At 39.5% G+C, this 13,667-nt stretch overlaps 1 protein-coding gene across 1 annotated transcript in view; it reads left to right on the plus strand.

The window, feature by feature from the left end:
- Window positions 1-13,667, plus strand: part of MYO3B (myosin IIIB) — a 630,862-nt gene that overhangs the window by 277,331 nt on the left and 339,864 nt on the right. Inside the window, exon 22 of the mRNA XM_072615711.1 lies at window positions 669-798. Within this exon, the coding sequence (XP_072471812.1) occupies window positions 669-798 (130 nt within the window). The remainder of the gene's footprint in view (window positions 1-668; window positions 799-13,667) is intronic.

The raw sequence follows: 13,667 nt of genomic DNA on the forward strand, positions 1-13,667 counted from the left end.
AACACCATATTGCCTCTAATCACTAGTAGTAGCAGTAGTAGTAGTAGTAGTAGTAGTAGTAGTAGTAGTAGTAGTAGTAGTAGTAGTAGTAGTAGTAGTAGTAGTGGTGGTAGTAGTGGTGGTAGTAGTGGTGGTAGTAGTGGTAGTTGTAGTGGTAGTAGTAATAGTTGTAACAAGAAGAAGAATAACAATTTATTTCTATATATAACTAGAAAGGGCAGGGACTAGACCTTTGGTTTACTTAGTACAAGAAATTTTCTTGTGAGGAAACTCTTTCCACCAATTCAGATCGGCACATTCTCAGCAACTAGAGCATTGGGAGGTTGTAACTTGCCCAGGGTCAGAATGTGTGAGAGGCAGCACTCAGGTCTTCCTGGCTCTGAGGCCAACTGTTATCATCTCACATGCTGCTGTACTTGTCCACTGATGTAAGAGGCCTCTGACAATAAGTGAAGGTGATGGGGCCCATCAGCAGCTGCACATCCACCCTGCTTTATTTTGACTTCCTTGTCCAGATTTAGAAAGCACAGCTGCGCCAGGTTTGAATTCTCTTCAGAGGTCTATCTTTAAACCACCCTCTGTCACAACTAATTACTCACCTTAGGCAAATTCTTCCTGTTACTGACAGCAGGCGGCTTATTTTTGCTTATTTACTGTTTCTGCTGAAGGTTTTATATGATGCTTTTGGCTTCCTTGAGAAGAACAGAGACACGTTACCTGCTGACATCGTCATGGTCCTGAGAACCTCAGAGAACAAACTCGTCCAGCAGCTCTTCTCTATTCCATTAACCAAAACAGGTATTTATTTGTCTGCTAGGCTAGTCTGAGCCACATGGCTCAGGTGGTTTCCATTAGCCTTGTGGTTCTGCTAAGCCTTCTAATCCTAGACAGTGAGTTCAGAGTAAAAAGTCACTCTCAAAACTAGAGAATGAGATTTGAAAACTGCCCTGTAGGTAGGGGGCACAGGGATCTGGTGGGGTGAGTTAGGAGTTGGGTTGGAAAGGTAGGGATTCTTTGCAGAGTTGACTTTTTTTTCTAAAGCACTTGCCATTTTCTTTTGGTGATAACACAGTCAGTAAAGTGCCAGGTCTGGAGTCAGGAAGATTCATCTTCTTGAATTCAAATCAGACCTCAGACATTTACTAGCTGTGTGACCCTGGGCAAATCACTTAAACCGCTGTTTGCCTGGGTTCTTTGTCTATAAAATGAGCTAGAGAGGGAAATAGTAAACTACTCCAATATTTTTGCTAAGAAAACCCCAAATGGGGTCACAAAGAATCAGACATGACTGAAAAATAATTGAATACCAAATTACATATATGTGGATGTTGCCCTAATAAAAAACAATCCTATTTGCCATTCAAATTCCTTCATAGTGTGCCCCTTCCACTTTTCTGGTCTTCTTCCATCTTACACCCTCTCCCTTCCTCACACTCCACTGCCTGCTACACCATCTTGGATCCAGTGACATTAGCTTCCATGCTATTCTCCAAACAAGATATGCCATCTGCCAACTCCCCGCATTTTTACTGTCCGTCCCCCATACCTGGAATCTCTCCTTTCTCATCTGTTACTCTTGGCTCTCCTGGCTTCTTTCAAATCCCAGCTAAAATTGATTATTTCCAATGTATCGTACATATATATGTATATGTATATTTCAAACTATGCTTCAGAGAGTGCAACTTCTGTGGACTGACCCCGTTGTTTGAATGCAAAATGTATTCTTGCCAAAAAGACTATTTTATGGAGAACTGGCGTGGGGCAGGCGATTACGTGGTGGTCAGAAGAAGCAATACAAGGACATTTTTAAGCTCTCCGTCAAGAACTTTGGATTTGATTGTGCAACATGGAAGACACTGGCACAGGACTGCTCAGCATGGCATGCCCACATCAGAAAAGGTGTTGTGCTCTATGAGCAAAGCAGAACTGAGACAGTACAAAGGAAATGTAGAATGTGCAAATTTGGAATATCCACCTCAAATGTTCACATGCACTATCTGTGCCTAATCTGTGGTAGAGCATTCCAAGCTCATATTGGTCTGATCAGCCACAGTCAGACACCTTGAAACTTGAGTTTATCATGGTGATGTCATTTTGGTCCTCTTTGACAACAAAGGACAACAACCAACCAATGCGTAATTGTTTGGATATTATCTTCCCCATTAGATTGTCCCCATCCTCAAGGAGTGGGATTGTTTTCTTTGTATCCCTAGCACATGGAACAGTGCCTAGCACACAGAAGACACTTAAAAATTTTTAATGAATGAATAACTGGCACATATTAGATGTTGATATACAGTTGAGCCTCATTATTCTTGGATTCTGTATTTGTGAATTCACCTACTTGCTAAAATTTGTTTGTAACCTGAAAATCAATACTTGCTGTGCTTTAGAGGTCATTCTGAAATGCCATGTCTCTTAGGAAATCTTTCTGACTAATTGAAAGTGAGATTGTGAATGCCCTGAGGCCTCTCTATTTTCAAATAGGAAACTTCTATTATTTCCCTTCTATTTTTGATCCTACCATATGGATTTACCTCTTTGTATATATAGAAATACCAACCCAACTCCTGTACCCCAATATGTCCATGACTCAGTAGAAGAGATCTGTGGTGTTTTTTAAAATAATATTTTATTTTTTTCCAATTACATGTAAAGACAATTTTCAACATTCATTTTTAAAAAATTTTGAGTTCCAAATTTTCTCCCTCCCTTCCTCCCCTCTCCCCTTCTTAAAAAGTAAGAATTTTAAATAGGTTGTATATGTGCAGTCATGAAAAAGTCTATTTCCATATTGGTCATGGTGTGAAAGAAAAAATAGACCAAAAGAAAAAAAAACATGAAAAAGAAAGTGATCTGCTTTGATCTGCATTCAGATTCCATCAGTTTTTTCTCTGCATGTGGATAGTATTTTCCATCATGAGTCCTTTGGAATTCTCTTGGATCATTTTATTCCTGAGAAGAGCTAAGTTATTCATAGTTGATCATCATATAACATTGATATTACTGTGTATGTCTTCTCCTGGTTCTGTTCACTTCACTTTGCTTCAGATTGTGTTTTTACAGGTTTTTCTGAAATCCACCTGCTTGTCATTTCTTATAGCACAATAACATTCCATTAGGCTCAAGATTCTGGAAAAGGAAGGCAAGGGAGACTAGCCCATAAAACCCAAGTCAACACAGTGCTCAGACACCATGGGGCTCCTGCCCCCTGCCTAAGGCTCTCTTCTGGACCCTCCTGGCTTCAGAGTGCTGATCAATAGTAACTGTTGCTGTTTCTCACCCAGCCTGATCTCTTCTTTTCTTGGCCTCATTAAAGGGGCCATGTCCTGGCTACTTCTTAAACAGGCCTATTCAATGAATGGGTGTTGCCTCACCCTAAGTGAGTACCTGCAAAGACCTTGGCCTAAAGGGCCCAAGGTCTCCCAGTGCATCCTGGGTCATCTCCAGTCATCCTGATGAATATCAGGTCACTGGATTCAGATGGCTCAGGAGGACAATTGAGGCTGGTGACCTGCACAGCCCTCCCTCACTGAAAACAAAGTCAAGTGCAAGTCATGTCATCATTTCTCTGATGGTGTGGTCTTCTTCGGCAACAAAGGATGAACACAGCAACAATCCATTACATTTATATATAGGGTAATCCCTTAACCTTTGTTTGCCTCAGTTTCCTTAACCATAAAATGTGAATAACAATACAGCATCTACCTCCCAGGATTGTTAGGAAGAGCAAAAGTGCAGAGCAGCAAAAAATGTGACTCGTCAAATGTGCACCTTCCCAGAGGAGGCTGAACAAGGTGATGATACTCTGCCTTCCTGTTTCATCTCTCATGCTGTAAATGAACATCTTTTTCTCAGTTTAGTGCAATTTTCCCACATTTTTGCATTTTTTGATAGTGATTTCATTATTTAAAATGGCCCCCAAGTGTAATGCTTAAGTGTTATCTCATATTGCTAAGTAAAAGAAAGCTGTGCTATCCCTTGCAGAAAAAATACAGGTGTATCTACACACACACACACACACACACACACACACACACACACACCACATAATGTATAGTATTATATCATACTATTACATTACATCACATATAATTTCTCTGAAGCTGTTAGGTGTTACGGTCCCTAGTAAGTTGGAAGTTGACAGTCATTGGGTTGGTAAGATTGCTTCTATTGCTGAACTGCACAAAGAAACTTCTGTGGCTTAATATTAATATATAAGCAAGTGATCTGAGCATGCAGAATTAACAAATCAAATTATTCTGGATTCTCATCCTCTCTCACTGAACCTGAAGACCCAAGCTTGAGAAGTCTTAGCTTTTACATTCTCACACGGATTTTTTTGTCCATTTTTACAATTTTATCAATGTGAACTCCACTAAGGTCTTACCATATAGCCTCATTGAGGAGTCCCAGCCTTCTCAAAGGCTGTGCCAGGGGGCTATATGCTTGGGTGCATCCTATGAATTTGAAAGGGCTTGGAAGACTGACTGAATGCTGTTGTCTAGAACTAACTGAGCTGAGATCAGAGGTTTGTTCCTACAGCAGCAGCAGGGAGAAGGATTTCTTGGCTGATGCAATTATCAGAAAACATCAAATAAGTCATAAAGGGGCTGTGATCTGATGCTGCATGGAGACAGCACCTACACCCAGGTATATTGCTCTTTCCCAGGTACTTGAAGGGCTGGCAAGTATAGAAGAGCAATTTGAATTGTTCTTTTTGGCTCCAGAGGCCAGAACCCAGGAGCAATGGAGGGAGACTACAAAGAGGCAGATTTAAATCTGTATTATGAAAAAAATGATACCTGTTGCTTAGAGCTATGTAAAAGTGAAGTGATCTACCTTGGAAGTGGATCCTCTCTCTTAGTAAGTCTTCAGGTAAAGGCTGAGTGATTTCTTGTACAGTTTTTTGTAGAAGGAAATTCTTAAACATTTGCAGTTTGGTCTAGATGGCCTCTGAGATCCATTCTGATTTGGAAATTCCATGATTCCATGAATTAATGGAAACTTAAAGTGCCAAAGTCTTCATCTGAATAGAGAAGAAATAAACGTAGAAATACCAGTGGTTACCTTTACGTTGGATGGAAAACTTTTGAATAGCTTTAGCATGAGTTAGATCTTTCTGACTAAAGAGATTTTTGATTATTTACCTTTGTAAAGATAAATACCTTCACACATTAAAGTGTCACATTAAATTTTGAAAGCCAGATAGGAACTGATCCTGTGACTTCATTGGTAAAGAAAACTTCTAGAAAAACTAGAAGCTGAAGAAACTCCCTCGGCCCAAGCAGAAACTTATATTCTTTGGGAGTATAAGTCTTCTCTGAAACTAATATTCTTTAAGATTTGACTGGAGTAAAAAAAAAAGTGAACTAAGGCAAGTTTCTCCAAGCAAGAAATCAGTTATTAATGGGCATTTATTGTTCGGTCATTTCAGTACAACCTTTTGTGACTCCATTTGGTGTTTTTTTGGCAAAGATACTGGAATGGTTTGCCATTTCCTTCTCCAGCTCATTTTACAAATGAGGAAACTGTGGCAGATAGGGTTAAGTAAATTGCCCAGCTAGTAAATATCTGAGGCCGGATTTGAACTTAGGAAGATGAGCCTTCTTGACTTCAGACCTGGCAGTCTATCTAGCTAGTGTAACTTAGCTGCCCCCAACAGGGACATGCAACCTGATAATAAAGGGTCAATAACTTACCCTCATTTATGCCGAAGACCCCGAATTAAAGATTCAGCTAATTTTTATAAGAACAAAACAGAAACCGTATTATTGGTCAGTGGTTAAGTAAAGAGGGATCATTATTGGTTACATTAAAAAAAAATGGGCATAGCCCAGAAAGTGGACATAGCCTACACATGGGATGAAGACCACTTCTCTCCATCTGTAAGAATTGCTTTTGAGAATTTGATAGGTCCCAGCTGCATTCTGAAGTTACTGATAGGGACCCAGGCTTACAGACTCCCTGGCACCTGGGGATTAGATAAGACCACCTGAATTGCTAAAGATGGGACTAGGTCAATCAGCCCAGCTTCTCAGGGATAAACCTTGCAGGAAATGCTAATGTTTTATGGGAGTATTGAGAACAAAGTCATTGTAGGAAAGCTTAAGCTTTTGGTATCTAATTTCAGGGAGAGACCAGACTAAACTTTGAAATTCATGAGCTTCTTCCCTCAGAGACAGAGAAGAGACTTTACATTTGTTCCATAGAATCAGAATATGCTTACAGAATACAGACACTTACAGAGTAAAATCAAATATAAAATACAAGATCATGAGTTAGTTCTTGCAAGTGCTTAGGGGTTCCAAGTTACCAGTAGCCACACAGCAGATATCAGAGGTGACTTGAGGCCTGATCTTCCTGGCTTTGGGGGTAGCTCTTCAACTTCTATGCCATGCTGTCTTTCAAATAAAGTGAAATATTTCTGAGATGTGGCCTTTGCTGGTAGCCTGGGCAATGCCATGTTAAAGTGTTTGAACCTCCTTTGTGCTAAGAAGACATTAAACATGTCAGATACATCAAGTGCCAACAATGGGAAGAAGAGCTCCCTTCAGAGGGACTATTCAGAGACGACCTAATTTAGGGAACTTTCCTGCCTTGCTCTTCCCTTTTGCCTTGTAAGTGGCTTCCTTCACTTATTATGCTTGAACTTTCTACTCATTTCATTCCCCATAGCAAATGTTTCTCTTTCTTCAGTTCTTTATTAATTCCCTCTTTCTTCTCTCTCCTTGATTGCATCTTTCTTTCTCCTCAGTGTTTCCCTCCCCATACTCGCCCTTCTTTTCTGACCATGAAGAAAGATTCACCCAATTCTTTTCCCAAGATAAGACACAAACTGAACAGACTGAGATCTGAAGCATCTAGACCTAGAAAGGATCTTTGAGGTCACAGAATTTAATCCCTCCATTTTACTAGTGAGGAAACTGAGGCCCAAAGAGGGATGGTGATTTAGCAGAGTTCCTACAGGTACCAAGGAGTAAATGATAGATATCTAATTCCAAATCGAAGAACACTTTTATACCATGCCCACCTTGAGACTTTGATCTAGGGAGGTATTAATATGCCATTCTCTACCAACCCTAACACAATTTAGTTTATTTCAACTTAATTCAGTTGAACAAACATTTATTAAATAACTTGAATACCTTACATTGTGCAGGGTATTAGAGATACAAAGACAAAAACCAAAAAGTCCACGTCTTCAAAGAGTTTTTGTTCTCCTGAGAGGAAACCACAGGTACACAGATGGACAAATCCACAAGGTATATAAAGTCAAAACAAAGCAGTTTTGTTAGAATAGGTCACTTTACCACTCTGCTCAGAGTAAAGTGAGGATGATGCTACTCTGATCGTCTCCTTCATGAGTTGTTGTAAGGAAAACCTTATAGAAATGTGAACTGTTATCATTACTTTTTATTAATCAATGCTTTGTAGGCAGAAGTATACAGGCAAATGTTTGGTAACCAGCAGAAAAAAATATCCTTAAAAGTTTAATCTGAATGATTAACATTTTCTCCATCACTTTCTTAAGTCTAGAGAGGTCTTAAGTCTAGACTAGGTTCTCACACATGACTATATGTGGCCTCGAGGCTGCAGGTTCCTCCTGGTCTAGACAACAAAACAATAAATCAAGGTGTAAATACTTATGCTGAAAATTTACCCATCAGCTCTCTAGAGCACATAGGAGCTGGCTCCAGCACACCTCTGTTTTTAGGCAGCTTTTAGATTCTCAGAGGATGGAGATCAAGCACATCAAAAGTTTCACAGCACAGAAGAATAGTTTCCTCATTGGACCTGGGCCAAAAGAAACTTTATTATAATAACTCAAAATGCTCTGCATATGGCAGGTGCCATATTTGTTGATTTCATTTTAATTCCATTCTACAAGGGAAAAATACCCTGCTATGGAATCTTTATTTAAATAGTCTCTAATACAAGTTCATTATGCTATTATATATTTCTGTCTTTATCCCCTCTAGGAAATTTTCCCCTCCAAAACTAAAACAAAAACCTTGTGGGAGTTATAGTGGTATCAGATCAGCTACATTGTCCTACTCTCCAAGATATAAAAGTAGAACTAATTATGGGTACTTTAGAATAATTATACTTTGCTCAAGGAAGAGAGGGGGTGGGTTTGTGAACTAAGAAAGACCCTTGCTTTTTAAGGCTATTTAGTCCAAAGTCTCAAAAGTGACATGAAAGTTACAACCTAAACAGTTATTCTTGTTACTATATTTTCTCTTTCTTTACAAATCCCTTCTCTTTTAAAAAAAAATTTTTGGAGGGAGGAGGTGAGGCAGTTGGGGTTAAGTGACTTGCCCAAGGTCACACAGCTAGTAAGTGTCAAGTGCCCATCAATTGGCAAAAAATTATCTTTTGTAGCAAGTACACAGCGTTTCAGTTATATCTCATTTCATCAACATCTGTGGACAGCTTTGATCAGTAATGAGATAAGTGAACAAAGAATTTGAGAGTACAAGATAATGTCAGGTTGAACTGGTTCACCAAGTTGTTGAATTAATGAAGAAAAGAGAGTGTCCAGGGATGAAAGTGCTGTAAGGAGCCAAGGAGTGAAGGGAATGCTGCAAGTTACTAGGACAAAAAAAGTGGGCTTGGGGTCAAAAGGCATAGGGAAAGACAGAATAATTAAAGATTATAGTCAGGTAAAGGAATTTCGAAGTTCATTAACATGGAAGTGGAATGTTTGTGAGTGATGAAAAGGTCAACAGTATATATAAAGTTGAGTTAGAATAAAGGAGTAGATCTTGAGAACTGAGTAGAATGAGGAAATGGAAAGTTAAGGTGTATTTGAAAGAGCCTAAATACATTTGGTAATCTCTGAGTTATTCCACTAGAGATAATTCAGCCAAGAGGGAGGCCTAAATTTCACCCAAGAAGAAATTCCTCAAGTTTCTAGGGAGGCAAGCAGGAATCAAGGACATGCTGAGGATCTGAATTTTACCTGCTAGCAAATCTGCTGCTTTCCAAAGTCCTTTTTCTCTCTCCTTTTAGTCAGTCCTCAAGAGACTCTAAAACTTGGGCATATCCTCTCTAAAAGCAGGAATGAAGGTTCTCCTTTCTCCAAAGCTCTCTCACCAACTGTTTTGCTCTCATGAGCAAGCAGCATTGAATCATCATTCTCATCACCAAATTTAGGAGTCATGCCTAACCAACAGCTCACAAAATGCTTCAGGCTTGAAACCAGCATTCTATAGTGATAGGGTATGAGAGTTCCAAAAATTGTTAGAAATCATTGGCCTATACACAGGTCACAGGCTTCATTACATTAATCTTTATGGCTGGTTGCATATTTAATCTTACAGCAGAGACACAGGATAACCGATGCCAATAAAGACCTCCAAATCTTTGCTTTTCCTCAAAAGGGACTCTAATTGGGTCAAGCCTCCTTTGATTTGCCAAATACTTGGGACTCGACTGTTTCTGCCCATAGAGCCAACTTCATCTATGCACAGGGGTGTACTCAGAATTTTATCTTCTGTGGCTATGTCTGGAAATAGTTGTGTGAGGGCTTTTAAAAGGGAAGGCAATTTTATCATTGTTTCTCTGTCTCCCTCTTGAAATCATTGGCACTCTTGCTCAGCAAAGGGTTTGTGCATCCTGAAAGAGGGAGGTTGCCAGATCTGAGTTGGGCAACCCACAGGGGAAAGGAAAAGCTTGACTGAGCATTCTAACCATGGCTTGCTACCATTGCCCTATCTCAATTCTGAAATAAAGTTGAAACCAGCTTTTTTACTTTCTTTAAAAAAAACCCTCTGTAAACAAAATATGAGGGAGCCTATCACTGACCTGTTCTTTTGTCTCTCTATAGGACAGGGCAAGAATGAATTCTGGAGCCTCTTCCAGAAAAAAAAATAGTGACAGGAAGCAATGGAGGGATACTTCCTTTCCTTCACCTCTTTTGGGTCTTTAGACTATTATATAGATGGCTTCTACCCTTGGAAGACAATTATAATAATTCCAGTAGCTATGTGACCTTGTACAAGGTCACCTACTTTATCCTGGGCCATTATGCCAGTGATTGACTTTAGTCTTGCCACTGGATTTCAGTGAGTCTGGAAGAGAGAGTGAGCTGATGACTTTGTGCAGCTCTGCCTCACTTAAATCCAATACATGCGCAAGTCAAGACATCCCCCTAGTGATGTCATTGCTTCTCAAAGAGCAATGACAACCACCTTGTACAAAACACTGAACTTTTTGTCTATGAAAGGAAAGGATTGGAATAAAATCCCACTTGACTTGAAGTGTCTGTGATTGTATGATTCTATAATTATTTAGGGGAAAAGATTCATTAAGGCATAGGAATATAAAATGAGAACTGGGAGGAATTTTAAAGGCCACTGAATCCAACCCCTTCCTTTTACAAATGAGGGAAATGAGGCACAGGAAGCATCAGTATCTTAAGCTAAGTCTTCAGTATTCTGAATCCACCATCTCATCCCCACCCTGCAAATCAAAGCAAAGAAAACATTCAGCTTGGTATTTCTAATACTTTGGGAAACTACATCAGATCTGTTCATAGCTTTAGATCTTCTAGTTTTCCAGCCTTTGGTAAAATCTAATACTTTTCAAACTCGTGGACACTAGATGGTGCTGTCCCAGGATCAAGAATTCACTGCATGGTCCCTACTGTTGTGTTTCTTACCTGAAACATCAATAAGGAACAGTAACAAAGAGATAAAAATCGGCTTTCTTCTTCTAACCAAAAGAACTCTTTGTGTGTCATGTAAGTTTATCTGACTCCTGCCTGGAAATGACTTTGCCCTGCAAACTGAGGTAGCGGTGAGAAAGAAAGGAACGGAGGAAAAATAATAGCTCTAAAAGACAAATGCTTTTTCCTGTGGAAGAGTCTTGTAGTATGTATCTATATATCTACATTTGTGTGTAGATGTAATATATACATAGATATATGTATACATATATAGTTTGACATCCACATCAAAGATAATTCATTTGAGTCATTCAGTTCCTTCCTCCCAAAAAAGGTTGATTGCTTTTAAGATGCCATTGTAGAATATTTTCTAAAATAATGCCAGCTTATAATCTCTTTTTGTTTGGAATTGGGACATCCATTTGTATTGTCCTATAAAGCTTTATAACCTCCCACTTCAATTCAAAATCCTCACCAGCTTTTGAGCATAGGACAAAAATTATATTAAATTTCAGAATTTTCAAATCACTTCCATAACCTCCGCTTTTAGTGGGGATGTAAGTGTAGTCTTTGAAAGGAAGGTGGAAACTACTTGAAAGAAGGAGAATGTGCACAGAGTGTACTGAAACAGTGTGCGATTTCTCAGTCATATACAGTTGGTTGAAGGGGAGGAGTGGCACATTTGCCTAATAGAAACAAAGCTTTAAGTTTCCTGGAGTTTAGGAAGAAGTCTGTTTCATATCTTTGGTGTAATGGAAAGCCGTTAGGGGCACTGTGGTTCTTTCTCATCTTTTCTTTCACTCTGGTTTTTGCCACTCTACTTCATCTGCCCTCACCCTCTGCCTTTGCAGCCCCCTTCTTCTATTGGTGAGTTCTTCCCTGAACTCCCATTTTGAAAAAGGGACCCAACAAGCCATGCTTCACTCCAGATTTGGGGACATCTGGACCCCTCTCTCTCCCAGCTTGTAAACTCCCTTTTATGTTGTGTTGTTTCTCCCTCCCCATTAGAATTATGCTTCTTGAAACAGAGACTGTCTTTCTTTTTGCTTACGTTTTTATCTCCAGGGCTTAGCAAAGTGTCAGGCACATAGCAGCTATTCCAGGCTGGTAGACTTGGCTTCTTGACTTGACCTTAACCTGGAGTCTTCTTCTTGAAACAGTGAGTTACTATCTCAATGGCTATAGCTGTTACCAAAGTGATTTTGCAAACTTTTCCTATGTTGGTGGAGCTAAGGGGAAAAGCAAAGAGGACTAATTTTGAAATCCATCAATGGTTTCCACCAAAAAATTTGCCAAAATCTGAACTTTACAGTTGGATAAGCACCATAACTGGTTACCTTTGGAGAGAAATTGGTACTGATCAGAAGAGCCTTTCATTAAAATCTAAAAGAATAGTTTCTTTTCACTGTGTGCCTCTTGGTCTGACTGCATTGTCCTGATTTCCAGTGTCAGATATGAGTTTCTTTTGTAAAGTTTTCTTTTTAAATTCAGTCTCATCTTATTTTCAGGGTAACAGTCTTTCTCTTTCCCCTCCCCTTCCCTCCTCTATTTCTCCCCTGCATTGAGAAAGCAAAAAAACCGAAACTCTTTACAAAGATATATAGTCAAGCGGTTATTATATTGACCATGTCCTTGATAGATACACAGACAGACATACAGACAGAGATAGACATAGACAGATAGATTGATCTGTACTCTGAGTCCATCCTCTTTCTATCTGAAGTAGGTAGCAAAGACATGGGTTTCTGTTGAGGGGAACAGCAGAAAGAATACTGGCCCTAGAATCAGAAGAATTGGGTTCAAACTCCATCTCTGTCACTTACTATCTATATGACCTTGAGCAAGCCAATTAATCTCTCAAGTTCTCAGTTTCTCCAACCATAAAATGAGGGGATTGGACTAAATAACCTCTGAGGTCCCTCCCACCTCTAGAACCATGATCATGTGATCCCTTCTCTTTCAAAATATAGCATCACTAATAATTTCCTTATTACTAGATCTCAAAGAAAGAGACAGCAATACTTTTTTCCCCCTCACCAGCTTTACTGAAGCTTTAGCTGTCTTGCTGGAAACCCATCACATGAATTCAGGTGCAGAGAGATTCCTGTCTTTTCTCCCATTCCTACTCTCTCTATATATCCTAGAGTACTGAAAAGGTTAAAAGGATGGGAAATGATTTCATGAGACATGGGGTCATAAAGAGACATGCATAGCTCCTCCTGAATTCCTCAAGCAGCAAGCTGACTGGTTTCCTCTTGGTGTTGTAGAAAGTTGTAGAAATGCGTACTTCTCCCCAGCACTTTCTGATTTCTAAGATTCCCAGTGATGATCAGGTAAGCGGTGGCAGCTGGAGTCAGTTTCTCCCCCTCCCCCTTCCCTTTCCTTTATGTCTTCTTTTTTTTTTTTATCATTTCCTCTCTCACATGCCTGTACCATCCTACTGCTTTCTGAAGAGCAACTTCAGATGCAGCAAAACTTGGTCTGTAACCCTTTCCAGGGAAGCTGGTTTTTCTGAACATTATATGTGTAGCAACTCTATCCCCTTAGAAATCTTGAGCTAGGACTATTAGCACATGAATGGTATAAATTAGAAAACATTGGAGTGATGTTTTAAGAAGACTTCATGGCATATTTTCTCTTGTGGAAGAGCATTCTACCTACTAAGAGCTAAAGAAAAGTGTATCTGAGTAGGAAGGGAAGTTTCAGAAAGATTCTGCAAAGTCTAGTTCTTCAGATCTTTTGAATTCTGGGCTTGGTTCTGGAAGGAGCCAAAAAGTTATGGGAGATCAGAGCAAAAATAATGCAAGATTTGACTTAAGTCAACACTTAAGAACAAAAACTGTGGTTGGATCTAGGTTTGAACCAAGGTGACCTTGGGCCACTCCTTTTTCCCTTGGAATGCCTCTGTGGAACTCATTGACTCCTCCTTTGAAGTCTGGTAGGGAAAAATCAGCTGCAAATTTTAACAATCTCTTCTGAGAATTAGCTGCCACGA

This window comes from Notamacropus eugenii, chromosome 5 (genome assembly GCF_028372415.1).
Source record: "Notamacropus eugenii isolate mMacEug1 chromosome 5, mMacEug1.pri_v2, whole genome shotgun sequence".
In the NCBI taxonomy this organism is placed as follows: Eukaryota; Metazoa; Chordata; class Mammalia; order Diprotodontia; family Macropodidae; genus Notamacropus; species Notamacropus eugenii.